This window comes from Cervus canadensis, chromosome X (genome assembly GCF_019320065.1).
Source record: "Cervus canadensis isolate Bull #8, Minnesota chromosome X, ASM1932006v1, whole genome shotgun sequence".
Taxonomy (NCBI): domain Eukaryota; kingdom Metazoa; phylum Chordata; class Mammalia; order Artiodactyla; family Cervidae; genus Cervus; species Cervus canadensis.
This window is the reverse complement of record NC_057419.1, coordinates 132168882-132187895: the sequence shown is the minus strand read 5'-3', so window position 1 is coordinate 132187895 and position 19014 is coordinate 132168882. Positions and strand designations below refer to the sequence as shown.

The 19014-nt window shown below is 38.8% G+C and overlaps 1 protein-coding gene across 3 annotated transcripts in view; it reads right to left on the bottom strand.

Moving 5' to 3' along the window:
- Positions 1-1241: 1241 nt before the first annotated feature.
- Positions 1242-19014, bottom strand: part of TENM1 (teneurin transmembrane protein 1) — an 891941-nt gene continuing 874168 nt past the window's right edge. For all 3 annotated transcript variants that reach the window (XM_043459374.1, XM_043459376.1, XM_043459375.1), the window contains 5 exons: positions 18261-18557; positions 11638-12025; positions 9533-10753; positions 8803-8945; positions 1242-6656 (listed from right to left, as the gene is read on the bottom strand). In XM_043459374.1, the coding sequence (XP_043315309.1) occupies positions 5898-6656; positions 8803-8945; positions 9533-10753; positions 11638-12025; positions 18261-18557 (2808 nt within the window). In that variant the 3' untranslated portion in view covers positions 1242-5897. The remainder of the gene's footprint in view (positions 6657-8802; positions 8946-9532; positions 10754-11637; positions 12026-18260; positions 18558-19014) is intronic.

The following is a 19014-nucleotide window of genomic DNA, read 5'->3' as shown; positions in this document are numbered from 1 at the left end:
ACAGTTTCATAATTTGGGCTCATTGGCCCAACTTGTAGTAAAAGGCTGGAATTTCATCATTAGGTCATTTGCTTTTTAAATGAATATTTTTATGTGGAAATAATATAACAAACCTGATCAACTGGAGAGAGCCCATCAAAGTAACAAATGAGACTTGAATTTGCTTTTTTGGCTTTGTCACTGATTATGCCAGTGATGTACAGTCAGTCTGTTGCTAGTATCGCATTTGCCAAATAGGAACAATTAAGTCTTGCTCCCCTTATAGGACTATTGAGATACTAGACTTAAATAAATTCACAATAGTAATATTACTAAATGTTTAAATAGCATTGATATTCAAAGATCTCTGAAAGTGAGGGGGACTAGGGAAGAAACATGGAGAAATCCCTTATTTCCTTTATAATTCTCTCAATGTACGAGCTCTTTCTTTTTGAACTGAGGGTGAGATGTGTAGGTTGAAAAAACAATCTCCAGGTGATACTAATATATCCCAGCTACACGCCCCACCCCCATCGCTTTTTTTGTTGATTGGTTGAAACAATCAGGATTGTCTTCTGCTCTGTGAATCTTTTCAAGGTATCTCTATATATTGGTGAATAAAAAAGCACAGGGCGTTTGAGAGTGGTGTAAATTCCAGGATTTCAAACAAAGTGCAATAACCGCCTGTTTGGATTATATGTACTCCATTACTATCACGATGAATTTTGGAAAATCTGTTGGCCAGCTTTCTCAGTGTCACTCGTAAATGTCTTTTTGTGAAAAGTAAGTGCCAAAGGGCCATTGTAACTGCCCAGGACTTTGGGCCGCAGAAGAGTTGTTATTTTTTAGTCTCTCCTGATCGCCTTCCCTGGCCCATTCAATTCTTTGCCAGTGCATTGGGTTGCCTTGCTCTCCTAGCTCCCTCCCACCCCTGTTTTTCAATCCTTAATTTTCTTTCTATTGCCGAGAAAGGCATCAACAGGAGGGAGGACCTTTCTAAGTCCTAGCCTAGAGGCTTTTAAACTTGAAACAGCTACTCTTCTTTTTTTATTAAATGGTCATTGGTGTCAGCGATCCTATATGTATGAAAAATAAAAGTGAAAAGATGTCCTCTTACGATTAGTGCCTTTTTGATTTCTACACCTATATTTTCAAGATTATGCAGTTTTATTGTTCTCTGTTAGGGAGCCACTTTTCAAATCTCAGGTGACCAGACTGACTTGAGAATGCAGTTTGGCGCATGAATAAAATGAGACACAGTGTTCATTTGTCGTTTTATTTTTTAAAAATGAAATATTCAAAGTACTTTTTTGTTTCAAATATCAACACATAATGTTTAACTTGAAATATTTACAGCATGTTGTTGTGATGCTCTGTAGAAAAATGCATGCTTCTGACCTGAAAGCCAGAGCAAAATGCAAAAGACCATTTAACTGCAGCCAGAGAACATGAACCTGTACAGTATCCAGTCACTTTTCAGCACAGGAGTGAGAGCAGGAATACAAAACTGGAACCTATTGTTTCCTAGCAACATGGCTCAGGCCATTATAACACAATTTCCAGTATGATTAGAACCTCTAACTGTTGTTATATAGAAACTGAAAATCTTGGCATACACTGTAAACATCTTTACTTCTCATGAGAAAGTAAGCAGCTAAAAAGAATATTTTTCTGACGTAAAGGCTATACTTCTCTTTTTCACCTTCTCTCTTACTGATGCTTTTGCCAGAAGAATAGTAAAGATTTAGACATTGTCATGAATCATACAAGTAAAATATTTTTCAAGGACACAATCTGATATACTAACATTTATTTAAGAGGTTAAAGTCCACCACTAAATCTAAGGAAAGATTTTTTTAACTGCCAAACACATTTCCTTTGACAAATAATGTAAGATGACAACTGCCAAGACAAAATCCACAGCAAGTTTAACTCTAACTATTTTCAGTTACTGTTTAGGAAGTAATTTCTTCTTATACACAGCAGTATATTTGGTCCTTAATAGCTTTCACATGAAGGACACACTGATACAGTCACTATTTTGTGGTTGAATTATTTTTTGTTGTTTGTTGTTTTCTGTTTTTTTTTTTTTGTTTTGCTTTTCTGTTTTTTTTTTTTTTTTTTTTTTTTTTGTTTTTGTTTTTTTTTTTTTGCAGAATAAAGAACCTTACAGAAGGCTGTGGAAGAGCAGTCTGAGATCTGAAGTACTACTCAGGTCAGCTATGTGTATGTGAGTTCCTCCAAGAACACAAGAATGTTGCATCTAATCTGTAGCCTTCTGTTTTTCCAGAAGCTATAATACATTTCAGTCTCTCCAAAAGTTCCTTTCCACACTTGATTACTGTACTTTTGCTTCCATTACCACTGAATTCCATTACAATTGCTCTTACAGGAACATATCTTTATAAATGCAAAAACTGTCCTGACTCTCTTAGGTGATATTACAGTGGGGCCTGGTCTGGTTAAAAAATTGTTTTCAAAAAAATGAAAGAGAAGAGAAAAGTAGTAGAAACAACATGATAGGATGCTTGAAACTGTGTCAACAGTAATGAAAAAAACCTTATGAAAATCAGAATTTAACTGTATACCTCTCTACATAGCATGTGAATTCCAAATTATGCATTGTTAAGTTTTCATATATTTGGCTATGTTGTATATATTATATTATATATATAGTCTATATATTATAGATCTTCTAGATAAATTGACAGTAAAGGACACACTTATTTTATACATTATTTTGTTGGGTTACAAATTAAACCCAATAAAGCCTATTTCTATGGTGAGTGTTTTACTAAAAATTAGTATGAATTGGGCTTTATTTCCCTTTCCTTCAGGAGTCATGCTTCTAATCAGTAATGACTAGAATGACAACTACAAATAAATATATTTAAATGTCTGTTCAACTGTGAACTTCTCAGCTCTTTTGGACCTCTAGACTGTAGTGCAAGAGTCAAAACAAAAGAAAACAAACAAGTAAAATGGGCCTAACTAGAAAAAAGAAACAATCACGGAGTATTCCCTGCTTCCAGCCCAGAACAGTCTTCCTAGGAGAGCCCAACTACTGTGCTCTCACTCAGGCTGACTTGAAGGCTGTGTGGCTGTGTAGTAGTGTCAGCTGCAAGTCTTCTGGGTATGAGAAATTCATGTATTTCTCTTTAAAATGCTTTTACTTTCATCAGGAAATGCAAACAAATTATTCTTTCATTAAACTTCATAACTACAAGTCAATAAAGGCATTCTTTGTATTCAGATGAACAGGAAGTGACGTATTCAATAGCTCCACGTTCTTATTCAGAAATGCCAAATGTTTCTCTTAGATTTACTACTCATTAGTGTGCTAACCTTTTGGGTTTTTTTCCTCTTTCCTCCAAAAGACTTTGGAAGTGGTAAAGAGAACAGTAACAGTTCAAGGCAGTATTAGAACCACAGCTCTAAGTGATAAAAAGTGCATTTCCTGAATATAATACAAATATAACTTTAAGAAACCAAAGGCACAAACTAAATAAATATGTATTACAAACTAGAAATGCACAGTTCAAGGTAATTACTATTAAGTAAAAGCTTCAAATACTTGTTTCTAATGGGTATTTAAAGCAGTTTGAAAATGATACATCATCAGTGAATTGCAAAAAAGTATAATCGCTTAAAATATAAGCAAAATAGACTCTAATATTGACATCTTGGATTAGTGATAAAATACATCATCACATTTATGAATGTACTCTCTATATACAGTTCATAAATCATTTTTCCATTGATTTAAAAGAACATCAGAGGTTCTAGGAACTTAAGGTCCATTTTTAGGCTGGTGTGGAGGTATTCAAGTTTTCAACAAGTTTGTGAGTAATTTTAGAATCCTGTCCTGATAAATACTATTACCATTAACACAGGCCTAATTCAGGGGAAAAAACCCCAATAATATGGTTGTAGTCTGGATTAGTAATCTCTTGAGCTGGTGTACTGCCAATTAAAAAGAGAGATGAGTTCATCATGAATTCTCTCTCTCTCTCAGAACATGTGTGTAAGAATGTGGTAGTCCCAACCGGAAGGTTTTGAAAACGAAATGTTTGGATACACCCTCCCCTGCTGTCTGTGGGTCCTTGCCTTTCACTCACTATACTTTGTGTAGTTAGGAGTCAGACTCTTGAAAAACCTTAATGTGAGCCTGGATTCTGACTTTGCATATTTTCCAAAAAGAGTGTCATCACAAAGCAAGGCACTGACCCCACACCGCATTTAGGTAGTGGCTGGCAAGAACCCAAACTGTGACATTCCATCACAAATTCTCCTTCAGACACAGCAAATGTCCAGACTGGGTGATGAAAAGTGCTGAAGCTGGCTCAGGGGAATTCTCCACAGGCCACATTGTGCTGTCCAGTATTTTCATTTGTGGTAACTCAATTGCACAGCAGCTTACAAACTCTTTGTCACTGGGCACGAATCTCCCAGTTCACCAAGGGGCTCTTCTTGGGTGACAGGATTCATACAGATTGAGAAACTGCAGCTGATATTAACACTAATCCTGATCTTTTTTTCTGAATTTTAAATGATCGCAGAACAAAATAACCCTTCCTGGAAAATAGCTATTTTCCTAGGCAGGAGAGATGATTAAATAAAAAATAAATGGGCAAAGACAGAGAACTAAAATAACTACCCATATAAATTATCTTAGTAAAAAATAGTCTGCCTCTCTATAATTAGTTGAAATGTGTTAGGTTGGAAAGGACTCAATTAAATTTCCTGACTATGGCTGGGAGATGTTCAATACAGAATTGTACATTGAAATATAAATCTAAGTGGGATGAAACAATGTGGCAGCAACTTCCGTGATGTTTAGTTTGGTCTTCCCATTGGCACTTTCCTTTCACCTTGGTATTACGTCTTTTTTTTGTTTTTGTTTTTGTTTTTAAGGTTTTGGCTCTTCTGAATTTCTGCAGTAGTAGTGAGTGTAACACCACAGGCATGTATGTCTGTGAAAGCCTTTTTTTTGTATCAGAATCACACTTTGTAGTAAATTACCTTTCATGTGCACGAAACCATTGGATTAGTGTATAAATACTGAATCACGAATGTGAAACTATGACCAAAACACACCCTATATATAAATGAGAAATTCCTACCCGGGTTAATAAAAGCTATGTTTACATGACACCAATACAGCTGGACAACTGAGTACAAAATGTAGTCAAAACAGGTTGGGTGGGAGGAGTTTCATTGGCCAGCTGCCTTGGTATCATGTATACACAAGCAGATAGTGGCAATTGGGTTTGGTGACCACACCCACAGGGAAGCGTGGTAGACGGAACCCAGCCACCACACGCCAAAACACAGCACAACAACATGGCATTTATTTCAACGAGCAAGGAGGAATTATCAGGGAGGAAGGGTAAATGGGTCCTGATTCTAGGAGATGGTGGCCGAGGACATTTTACACTTCTTTCGAAGTTTCCTGTAACAGATCTGGAACATGTGAAAGAGCTGGTAGTCTTTCCAAACACACGGCTCAGATCCTATTGCACCACCTTCCAAATAGCCCGCAAGTTCTGCCAACAGCTGAGTATGTAACCTTATGTCACAACAGAGAACCTCGGGTTCTTGCTTTATATTTGAACATCTGCATGGCTCAACAAATTGAAAGTGGTGCTTGCTGAAAACTTTTTTTTTTTTTAGTTGTTTGAGTTCTACTTGTGTTATTTTGAATACTGCCACACAAGAACTAAAAATCTGTCATTTCTTAAAGAGTTTAAACAAACAATATTAAAATACCATCTTCTGTCACATTGAAAGGCAGTTGGATATGTTTTTCCTCCATATTTACATATACAGAGTTCTGATCTAGAAAACCGATACAATAAACCATTGTATGTTTTAAAAACAGGCAGTCTTTGGTGACGCAAAGGCAGAGATTTTTTTTGTTACCTCCTGCCTATTTCACTCTGTCTCATAAAGTGAATATTATTGGCACTGTCAGAAAGTTCTAAATACTGCTCGACAGACAGAACAAAATACCCATCATAACCTTGCACTCTCCCGGTACTCAGCAGCTGCTGTTTCTCCCCCTCTGTCCACGCCCGGATCCCCTCTTCCCCTTCTTGCAGCCTTCTTTGTTCCTTAGTCCAGGCCTGGGCCACGGCGCGCTGTCTGGCGATCTCCAACACGTGGTTCTTCTCCTCTTCGACAGTCGTCCCATACCGGATGTTGAAGCACAGAGCCCCATGCTGGAGCTGGATATCTGCAAACCGTCTAGTCCTCCCATTCAACACAGAAGTCATCTGGGACACGGTGACATTGACACCGTTCTCCAGAATGCGCCTCCCCCCAGTGTTACCAATGAGCACCAGGTCTTCCTCCAGAGACCCGAGCTTAATGAAGTAGTGTGTGTCCCTCCCCTCTATGGTAAAATGTAGGTTTTCCAGGTAATGAGCATTGTTGAGAATGGCAGCCAGCCGCCTGCTATCTTCATTGGCTACTCCTATAATATCGGCTGTTACAATGCCATCCTTGATGGCGAATTTTATACCTTTGCCAAAAACAGAAGGGACAGCGGCAAACCTTGGTTGCTTCCCTCCTTCAGGGCACCGTCCATCACCATATCGGGGAGTCATAGGAAGTTGGTCCAAGGAAATGAAATTCCTGAGCTGTTTCTGGAGCTCACATTGAATACCCAGGATGGTCTAGGAAAGAAGAAAGGCACAGAGCAAGTGTAGCAGAGGATTAGACACCTGTCATGTGCTTGGTGATCGTAGAAAGCAAAGGTTTGCCAGGTTGCTTTCTCCTCTCCTTAATTTGCTGGTTTGTGATTTAAAAACAAGCCTAATTTGGAATCTCTTCACCCGAGTTTTGGAAAGGAAAAGACTAACAGGTGATTTGATTACCTGTCATATATTTCTTGATATCTTGGTGAGTTAAGGGTTAAGCATAAGCAAATATATTCAAATTTGATACTACAGAATCCAAGAGCTAGAAGGCACTTAAGTGGGTCTGTGTGTGTGCTGAGTTGTTTCAGTCATGTCTGACCCTTTGTGACCCTGTGGACCGTAGCCCGTAGCTCCTCTGTCCATGGGGTTCTTCAGGTAAGAATACTGGAGTGGGTTGCTGTGCCCTCTTCCAGGGGATCTTCCCAACCTAGGGATCAAACCCAGGTCTCTTACATCTCCTGCATTGGCAGGTGCATTCTTTATCACAAGTGCCACGTGGGAAGCTCCCCCTAAACAAAGACACTTTAGTTTTTACAATTCAACAGACATTGACTAGCTGTTTATTACTGGATGTAGAGTAATATATTAGCCACAGTGAGGTATAAAGAGATGGTATAAGGCATCATTCTTAATTTCAAGTAGCTCATGATTTTATTTTTTTTTTTTTAGAGTGGTTAGAAATAGTACCCTTGGTAAGATGACATTTATTTATTTATTTATTTATTTTTATTAGTTGGAGGCTAATTACTTCACAACATTTCAGTGGGTTTTGTCATACATTGAGCTCATGATCTTATAAATAACAAGGGCAAATCAGCAAGTTCATGGGTCTTTTTATGTGGATTAAAAAAAAAAAACCAAACACTTTTGGGACCTTCCTGGTGGTCCAGTCCTTAAGAATCCACCTGCCAATGCAGGGGACACAGGTTTGATCCCTGGTCCCATGCACTCTAGTGTCTGTGCTCCATAGCAAGAGAAGACACTGCAATAAGAAGCCTGCATAACTCAAATGAAGAGTAGCCTCTGCCCGCTGCAACTAGGGAAAGACTTTGAGCAACAACAAAGACCCAGAGTGGCCAAAAATAAACATAAATAACTAAAAAAACTCTTTTTACCATGGCAGAGTTCAAACATATTAAGAAATGAACAAGAGAATAATGAAATTCCAGGTATCCATTTAAAAGCATCAGAAATTTCCAAAATTTTGCTAAACTTTTTGCTTGACTTTTAATTACAAAAAGCATTTACATGTTATATGTATTTACAAAAAGGGATGAGCCTCTGGTACCTACTTAGAATTGCTTTCACTTATAATTTTTTTATACTTGAATTTCAAGCCCTCCCACCCAAATTTCAGTTTTATTTTGTTAAAGCCATATATATATATATATATATATATATATATATATTTGCAGACACAGATATTCCTCTTTCATTCATCTGAAAGAAAAAGTTCCTTCTTGCTTTCACTTTGTATCTCATTAAGTGATGGAATTTCTTGCTGAACTTTGAATGTTTTGGTATTCCTATTTTTCCAGAGAGTTTCTAATATTTATTATTTTGCTTCATTGCTCTTACATACTTTTTCTTTATTAGAATAAATTTTTTGATTGCACTGTGCGGCATGCGGGATCCTAGTTCTCTGACCAGGAAATGAACCTGTGCCTCCTGAAATGCAAGCTCTGAGTCTTAACCACTGGGTCACCAGGTAAGTCCCATTTATCAGAATAATTTGTTATTCCCATGCTTCTAATGCACTATGCTCTGATTTATTTTTCAGTTGGAGATCTGATGTTTTACGTCTCTTAGAGAATAATTTTCTCTATATAGAATCCATAACTACCCATTTTAGAATCATGAAAGTTCAGTTCCACTTTCCTCTTGTCAGTCTACTGCAGCAGTCATCAAGTCACAAGTTAGTCTTCTCTTTTCCCAAAGCTCCAATTCGCTGATCCTTTCCCCATGGAAGCTTTTATCCTACCTCTTCATTAATCATGGACATTTAAGTGGATAGTCAAGAAGACTCAAACAGAAGTAAGCACATATATGTTAATACTATTTCATGGTGTTGGATGCCCTTCTGTTTTTTCAGCTAAATAGGGATGGTAAAACATTTACTAACCTTTCCAGGATCCCACTCTTGAGTTTTTGTCTGAAGCTGTAGAAGCTCATAAGTTAATTCCAAATTTTCTAATTCTGGTTTGGGAAATCCAGGTAGTACATTGTGTAATTGGAAACCAAATAGCTCCAACCAACTTCCAATATCTGTGAGACACAAAATTTAAAAGAAAAAAAAACATTTTAAAGCCCATACTTTACAACTTTTGTGGAAAGCTTGAAAGATGCCTTTCCTGCCTTTGATATGTTTAGCCAATGGTAAGTTAGGGATAAGCTTCCCTTTGTGTCACTCACTCTAAAACATCTGATCCTTTCTCTGGGGAAATCTTTTGATTCATGGATAATCATAGAGATTGGCTCAGTTTACTGTGTGGAAATTCTTAGTGTGGTAGTGGTATTAAGGCCACACAGACTCTGGTATTAGATTTGTTTGATGCAACAGAATCTTGATTTTTCTTCTGTGGAATTATTTGTAGAAGCTTTTAAGAGTGAAAACTATGAACAGAAAGCTTAAAAGGCAAGAAGAAAATGTACTAGGATGCAAAAGTATCATGTTTTACGCCAACGTGTACAGTTCTGCTCACTCAAGAAGGCTAAGGAAGAGATTGCACAATAACTTGTGGGCTAGCTGGCAGGAAGAGGAAGCATCTTTACAAAGGCATTGAGATTATGTGATAAACACCAGGGAGCGTTTTCTCTTTACTTTAGCATAAAGCATTACGCCATTTAAATACCTGTGGTATACTTGGCAACATCTTGAATTTTGCCAACAGGGTAGTTATTTTCAAAGGAGTAGAGGTTGAATGGTTTAGGAAGGAGGTTCAACTGTTTCCATATGTGATGATTAGGCGTCGTCCATCGACCAGCAACAACATCATAATCCCTTTGCCCCAGGTGCACTAGTTTAGTAAGGAAATCATAGAGTCCTCCATGAAAACCAATGATGACCTGAAAGTCAGGATAAGTGTCATGATAGATATCTCCATAAGGTGTGTACAGTATCTCTTTGATCACCTGACCCCGACTGCTGAACACGGCTAGTGGGGTGCCTGTATTATCACAGGCTACGTAATATTCTTCACCACTGCTTAGCTCCATGGCAATAAGGTGACCTTGGAGATCATAATACAGGGATGTAATCTCTGAGCTGGTGTGGTTGTACAAATGAGTAACTCTTATGGGGTTGGCAAGGTCTGCATAAAAGAACTGGAGGTGCTGTCCAGGGCTGGACTTACTGGCCACACGTCGCCCAAGCCCATCATAGTAATACTGCACAGTCCAGCCAGAAGCCTTATTGTAGGCTTTCTGCAACAGACCATTAGAATTATATTCAAATACGTCATTTCCCCTCTGTCTCAGAAAGCCATCTTCATCCATCTTGTACTGAATTTCTCCAAGTCTGGTGATGCGATCTCGGAGGTCATATCGGAGAGGAGTAAGACGAGCACTATTCCCATGGCTTAAGAGGTTGATGTTCCCATTCAGATCATAACTATAACGCCACTGGGTTTTATCGTTTACAGAAACAGTTTGAAGTTGCCCATCGGCATCATATTCATAGAAGTATCTTGTTATATTGGCATCTACTCCTACTCTGATATCACATATTACCATTCGGCCCATATTATCGTATTGAATAGTCATCCAGTAGGCAATTGCCTTTAGGATTTCATACTGGACTTCAATGACTTGTCCATTGGCGCTGAAGATCTTGGTGTGCTTCATCACGGTAGTAGTTATGACTTGATTTAAATCATAATTAATTACACTGAATTTTCCAAACTGCTCTGTTCGACCAGAGACATCGACGTATCGGTACAGATCTATGGGCAAAGGGGTTTCATTGATCACAGCTTGCATGCTGGTGACACGGAAGTTGTTGTAGCTGTAGTCAAAGCGAGCATTCACAAGGCCTTCTTCGCTGAATCTGAAAATCTGGCGCCCAATAAGAGGTCCTGAAGGGGTCAAAATAAAAATCATGAGAATAATATGAGAGGCTCAATATTGAACAATCAGAAAGTTCTAGTGTTCTTTTCTTTAGTACTGATGTTTTTACACTCAAAATGAAATATTAGAGATTGATGTTTGATATCTAATGCCCGGACATCTCATCTCATAGATACATATTTTCATCATTGTGGTCACCAAATATGAAAAAAATTTAAAATACTGCATATTATAGTTATAGAATAATTTAATTATAGGAACTTCAGAAGTAATAACCCATTCCCAACTACCTAACCAGTAGCTGAAGTGATGAAACTGATATTATAAACATGCTCTCTTTTTATAATTACTGACAAAAATACTTTCAGTTCATTTAACCCGTGCAACTGAACTGAACTGACAAGGTCAGAAGGTCAGGTTTTGACCAAATCCAGTATTCAAGTAACTGGATTTTGGTATTTTATAAACCCACAGGATGAAATATAATAAAAAATGGTGACTTGTGAAGACATGTTGCCATCAACTGAGGCTTACAAAGGTTACACAAGGCTTGCACTAGTTTCAGTGAAGCTCATATCTTTGGGACTTTGAGTGAGACTTTGCATCTTTGGGACGATTTGGTGGTGAGTAGGGATGGGTGCCCAGTTAGACTAGGTACTTAGAGTTCAACTTTCTTGAGGGCTGAGAGAAAGAGAAATGCACTGTATTTTTTAAGGAATTGGCTTTCACACCATCTATCATATATTTTTCATTTTCAATGGAAGATAATTTGATAACTCAAATTTGGTTGAATTGCATGTCTGTAAGTTAATGCTTCTATCTCAGACTGTGGCCAGCAAAAATTTCCTAAGACCGATGTGCTTGTATACCTCACCACCCTTTCACCACAAACCTGTTTGCCTGTATCTGATTGTGCAAATGAAGCCATCGTGCATCAGATGTATTGTCTTAATCACTCCAGAAGACTCTTCATATGTTAATGTGACCTGGGTGGTATCATAGAGAATCTCGGACAGCCTTGCTTGCTTGGTATACTTGTACAAAACTCTGCGCCCTGTCCCCAGATGCAGGGTTTGCAGTAGTCGGCCATCTCGACTGTAGTCTTGGATAAAAGAAGTGCTACTGTCCGGTGGGGTGTAGATGTTCCGGTAGTAGCCCACCGACAGCATGGTTTGTAAGCTGTGGCGCACCATACTAGGCATCGTGACCGAGAGCAGACAATCTGACTGGTCGTACTCAAAGATATAACGCCGCTGGCTATGTAAGAGAAGCATCACAGACTGAAACGAGACAAAGGCACAACAAAAGCATAATAGTACCACTGAAGTTGACGAGATGAAAGAAAATACCCATTCATCCTTTCAGGACAAAGTTATCGAGCACTTACTATGTGCTGGGCACTGTGGTGGACCCTAGTGTATACAGTAGTGGCAATAATGTGTCTGTCCTTGTGGAATTTACAGATTAATGGAGGAGAAAGACAAATAACCAAACAACTACAATATAGTGTGACATATGTTATGACAGAGGAAATTCAAGGGCGCTCATGGGAGGTGGAGGAAGAGCTGCAACCTAGACTTAAGAGGTCAAGAAAGGCATCCTGGAGACTGTGACATTTACAGTTGAGACCTAAAGGGTGACTAGGGCATGGCCAGATGAAGGCAGGGAGGTGAGTGGGCTGGATGGGGAGACCTGACACAGAGCAGAGCATTGTGAGTGGCTACATAAGAAAGAGAACATGTTTTTTTTTTTTTTTTTAAAGAACATGGGGCATTTGGTGTGGCCAGAGCATGGGTATGTTGGAAGGGATGGGTAAATGGCAAGCGATGAGGTGAGTCAGGTAGGCTGGGTTTAGATCACGCTGAGCTTTCTAAGCCATGCTAAGGAGTTTGGACTTTTGCCTGTTGACAACAAGGGAACTGCTGAAAGCAGATGGAAGGAGAGGACACTTGTGCCACTGGAAAAAACAATCCAGTTGGTGTTTCAGAAAGGTTACTATTGCTTCAGTGTGGAGATGAATTGGAGGGAGGGACACAGAGGGTAAGGCATGCCATATATTAAGTATTAGTCACCAAAAATTACTTATTGAGTTCATGTAGCAGATGTCTTTCTGAAAAGTTGTATAGAAAATATTATCATTATGGTAATCCCCCCTTATCAGCAGTTTTGCTTTCTGAGTTACCCACAGTCAACTGCTGTCTGAAAATATTCAATGGAAAATTCCAGAAATAAACAGTTCTTAAGCTTTAAAATGCATGCTGTTCTGAGTAGCATGATGAATCTCATGCTGTCCTTCCCAGGACGTGAATCATCTCTTTGTTCAGTGTATCCATGCTATATATGCTACCTGCCCGATAGTACAGGGAATAATGCAGTATATATAGGCTTCTGTACTATTCCCACTTTCAGGCATCCATGGAGGGGTCTTGGAATGTATCCCCTGTGGGTGAGGAGGGACTACTGCATAGCTTTACAATTCATGTTTTAAATGATATTAGGGAAACATGCCATTAAAAGTGGAGAATTCTCTGGTTACGCAAGCACTCTCCTCCAAACTGATCTGTATTTCAGAAAGTTATTTGTTGAGGTATGATGCCGTGCATGTAACAGGTGTTTCATTGATATTGGTTTATCTATTTTAATTTTAAATATAGTCATAAAAGGAACACTGTTTGAAGGAGAATTAAAACCCTATTTTTAATCAAAAAGCATTTAAATCTCATCTTTTAGTAAAAATTGCTCACCCCCGGAAATTCTGATGTATCTCCCCAAGGGAGATTTTACCCCTCCTTTCTAGAGAATTGACTTATCAAGCAAAAATATTTAATTGAGCTTTATTTTCTGAAGTTTCTGTTATGAAAACAATAGGTACCATTTCATCTTCTAAATATAAATTACATAAATATTTATGAATTACAGAAGCATATATAATGTACATTTAAATCTTCTAAATATGAAATTATATTCTAATATTGAACACGCTTCTTGAAACTGCATGTCCTCCCTGCTCTTCTGACAACTGATTTCAAATCACATGTCAATACTGTGAAGTCAAAGTCAGCACTTATTTGCTCATTGGCTTATCCTTTCTCGCTCTTCCACCAGGTACTCTGCCTGGGGATACAGAGCCGTGTGTGGATCCACCTCATCACCTGTGGATACTCTGCAACTCCAGAAACCCTGCTGAACAGAAGGCGGGAGACGTGGAAGTCCTGCCTGGGCACGAGGACATGAAGGGACCACCCCGTCCTTGACCAAGGCAGAACTCAACAGAACCTGGGGTGAAACTAGTGGGCAATGCCTCTGCATTACCTCTCTGCTGAAAGCCAGATTTCTCAGCTCCTTTCCACTCTCTTCTGTCAATTTGCCATGAACAAATGACATCTGTCACCTGCGAGGCGGGCCAGGGACAGTCACCATATGGCTCGCACACATTATCCAGTACCAGCCTGTCTTTTCCAGTTGCTGCACCAGCCTTGCCAAACATTTATAGCACAACACCAGTGCATTCTCTCCCTGCTCTCGTCTTCCGCGCTGTAGTAAACCACGGCCTGACCCTGTTCCTAGGTGGTGCTGATGCTGTGCTGACTGAGAATGTGGATGATGTGATTAGAAATCTCGTGAATGTAACTGCTGTGTTGCCAGAATAGCATTTAGCTCTCACTTGGCTACTTTGTCACTTTGGGTGGGCATTATTATCAGTTTGTTCAAAAACAATACTTATAAGTCCATCCAACGCCCCCAGTGCTGCTATAGAATAAAAGGTCATTTCTTATTAGTCCAAACACTAGAGTGGGAGACTCTGTATTTTCCAAAAAGTTGATTGTGAGAACCGAAATGATTGTGAGATCACTGTAAAGACGAAAACTAAAACCGTGGCTGCATATTCATTTGAACAGGAGTAGAAATGAGAGATGGGCTTCCCAGGTAGCTCCAACAGTAAAGAATCTGCCTGCAATGTGGGAGACCAGGGTTTGATCCACTGGGTCGGGAAGATCCCCTGGAGAAGGGCATGGAGAATTCTTGCCTGGAGAATTCCATGCACAGAGGAGCCTGGCGGGCTACAGTCCATGGGGTCGCAAAGAGTTGGACACAACTGAGTGCCAACACTTTCAGAAATGAGAGGTGGCAGAAATTTGAAAAAGTAAGGCATTTGAATGACCACCAGATGGCAGTGTGGGGCCACCTGGAAGCACAAGCCAAAGGCTGCATTCTCTCCCTCTAGGCAGCCTTTGAAAATTTCAGCCCCAAAGAGGCAGTTTTGTGTAAATGTATCAGACGAAAGCATCTTATTAAATGATTATAGAATATATTTAAATGCATTTAAAAATGAAGTTCTTAAGAATGTTTTTAGGAAACGGAAAGATTTACATTTCCTGTAATACAAAATTTTAGCCCCACAAGTCTTCAAGATATAATTAACTCAGGGAAGGCTCATGAATCAAGACAGAGAATTAATGACCACACAGAGAAAATTTAAGAAACAATAATTGATTTTTTTAATAGAGAAGAGATCATTTAAGCAACCACAGCTATTACCCAAATAATTATTTTTCTCCTAATGGCTACAAACCATTGTGCATGAAAATGATACCCATAATTTTTACTTACTCTAGAGGAAGTCAAATAATTTTTACAAAATTTCTGCACATTGAGGTAAAATATCTGCTGTTTGCTTTTTTCAATATATCATGGCATAGGGATGCCAAGCAAATGTATAAAGGTACAAATAGAAGTATTTTGAGGTACAAAAAGAGGTTTATATTTTTAAAGTTGGAGAACTGTTACTTCAAAATATACTTCTAGAGCCAGCCTCTTAGTCTTGCTCTGCCCCAGACATAGTGAAAGAATGTTCTAGCAAAGGCCACAATAAAGTGAGGACTAGAAGAGAGCATAGGAGGCAGAGAACTTCATCACCTCCCTGGAAGATTACATGTAAATTGGATTTTGGTAAATTGAATATTCCTTCCCTTTTCTTTCTAGAATCACAATTTCAAAGATACTTTAATTTCCTTCCATCCTTCTGTTCTTTCCTGTTTTAATTCACCTTCAAGTAGCAGTAGGTGCTAGCACTAAGTTTTCCAACTTAATAAATACTAGAATAAATATTAGAATGCACAATTTAAATGGAAAGAAACTAACTCTTATTGAATGACTAGATGTGCCAGGTGCTTTATATTAAGTTATTTCATTTAATTGCTGCTGCTATTCAGTGAATTAATTATTATCACTGGTAATAATGTTAATAAAATCAATCTCGTGATAAATGATTTTTGGAAAGTAAAGAACCATTCCATAATTATGGGTTTTGTAGGCTCTGAGTTTTGCATAATAGCATTGCTTAAGTCAGGGGCTACCTGATAATTAGAGAACAAATTAAATGTAAGATTAAGAAAGGGAGAAAAGTCAACTAAAAGGCACAAGTGATTTGGCTCATCTCACTGGTCAATAAACGAGTTTTAGGGAGTCGCTGGGGCTTTTCTCCATACATTACTCTGTGTCAATAAGGTCTTATTTCTGCCCACTGCAGACACTGACAGTCTCAGGGAGTTTCTTTGTTTTGTTTTTAAAGAATTATAGCCAAGTAAGTTTCTGCAGCCAAAAGAATTTATGTGAAAAAAAGAATTCATGTGAAATTTGCTTCACATGATTCTTGGCTGAAATAACTGTGATGAAGTAATCAGTTAATTCAGAAAAGGGGAACAATAAAATTCTTCATTAATGTCAGACAAGAGGCTAACTAACTATATGCAGGACTGAAGTTTAAGTTTCAACAAGCTTTTCTGTCACTGTATAGACAGTTTAAAGGGCAAGTTTTATGAGACCTAGAAGCAATTGTCTATAGGCAGTTAGCTCAGCAGCCAGACTGTGGCGCTAATAGGTTAAGGCTCTGAGTTCAAACCTATAAATATTCCTGTGGGATCTTAGTTCCCCAACCAGGGATTGAACCCAGGTCCTTGGCAGTGAAAGCATGGCATCCTAACCACCGGATGGCGAGGGAAGTCCCTCAAAGCTGTACATACTCCTAAGGCGTGTCAGCTCCTTCACTAGTCACATGTAGACCTGTGGGAGGATCAGAGCAAATAAATTCTCATTCTTGAAAAAACTAATCAGCCTATATTCTGCCAGTGATCAGTGGCACCCTTTTCTTTTTTTTTTTTCATATGAGGTCATCTTACATGCCTTGCGTCTGTGAATATACAACAAATATTTGGATTCAGTTAATTTTGTAACAAGTCTAGCACTTTGTGGACATTAGTTGTATGATTTTGCCAATCATTCTTGTTACCAAAATTCAAAAGAGAAAACATCCACTCTATAAGATTCAGATGTTCCCAGTGTAGAGTGCAGATTAGAGATTTCATCAATTTCTTCAGCAGAAAAGGACAGGGGCTACAGACAGCAAAGGACTCAGTCCTTTACCCTGGCTCCCAAGTGGAGTTCTGCTTTATCTCCTAGACATTTCTAATTTGGCAAATTTCCCAGTGACTAACTCTGGGAAATAGTACAATGGTTTTATAATAACATACAACCCCTGGCACATTAAAAAAAAAACTTTCAGGGGTATATCAGAAAGGCTTAGCATTATTTGGTGCAAATAGTGAAATTTCACCACATGAGTTATGAGCACCCATGACTTTTTTCTAAGAGCTTCCAGGGGTTAATCCGTACTGACTCCCCTTGAATCCTCAGGGGAAAAAGTTTTTCAGTTTTCCCAGAAATTAATCCAGGACTAATGAACTGAGTTGAAAGGTTAGATTTAGGGGAAAAGAGACAGCATCTTAGGACATCAGAAATTGAGATGGCAGACAGAGATCAACTTCTCTTATTGTCTTCTGCTACTGGTCTGACTAGAAACCATTTCTGCTGTGTGAGGTTGATGTTTGACAAATGGATCCAGGGGGTGGGGTTAAAATCCTTGCCCATTCCCAGCAGACAGAGGCCACGAGCTTCCATTACAGATGCTCCTGGAGACTCATTGTGTACAAAGGACTATTAACAACAAGGGAGCCCCACTGCTACCATTTCCTCAGACAGATTACTTGGGAAAATATGTCCTCCAATGTATACCATTAAACCGTCACTGACTATCCTAACAAAATTAGAATTCCTTATCCTCTGTGTAAGAGCCTCTTTTCCAGAGCTGAGATACATTAACACGCAATTTTATAATTTTCTACCTATTTTACTTCGGTGTGAGCTTTCATAGTAATAAAGATACATTTTCAGGAGCATGAACAAATATGCTCAAATGAGGAGAAAGCTAAGCCATTATCCTGACTTCAGTTTGAAAGAGTACCTGGCAGAGTGTGGGGCTGGGGAAAGTTTTCGGCTGAAAAACAGCTTATCCTTGTAGGTATAATTTGTGGTGGTTGTTGTTGCTACTTTTATGGAGCAGAACAGGCAGAATACAGACTTCACTCCCACAGGTCCTCAGCAAGGCAGGTAATCAGTGCCGCTTTCAATGTTCTCATTCAGAAACTCAGAACTAGTTTATTTTCCCTACACACTTACCTTTTCTAAGTAGGTATAGCTCCAAATTTTCCCATCAGCCCAAGTTCTTGAAATTATTTTTCCACTCTGGTCATATTCCATTTTTTCATTCCATGTCCCTCTTTGAATAAATGTCACCAACCCCGAAGGTGAATATGTGATGTTCACTTCATTATATCTGCTTACAGGAGACCACAGAACAGGTCGTCCAGTCTGGTCATAAAGAATTCGAAGGGTGAATTTCCGATGGTCATCATAGATCTTGCCTGTGCGAGTCACATGATCAAAATCGATGGAGAGCAGGTTTCTGTTATGCGCCTACAAAAAAGAGGAAGTACATTTGAAGCACTGCCTCAGTTTCCCTCATCAAGGGTATTCACAATCCCAAAGCCTTTTCTGTTTCTCCAGCAATGGGGTCTCTTTTGCCTCTGCATCTGCATGGCTTTTCCTTGGATGACAACTTGTCTCTATTTTCCTGGGAGACTCTACAACCTTGGAAGACTGGGGCCATGTCTTAACTACTGGGATGTGCTAGATTCTCAGCATGTGGTTGTTGACTGTTTTTTCCCAACTCAAGTCTCAACTGTGCTGATCCAGTTTTCAGTGATTATGTAATCTTACTTTATGTAAGTCAGACGCCTACAAAAGAATGGGACTTCCTCCCCTGCTTTTACCAATGAGGTGGCTAGAACATAGAATGGTGAATTATTTACATAATTAGCAATCAGAAAAAAGGAATATAGAGAGCCCCCTCTAATTTCTACAGATTCCCTTC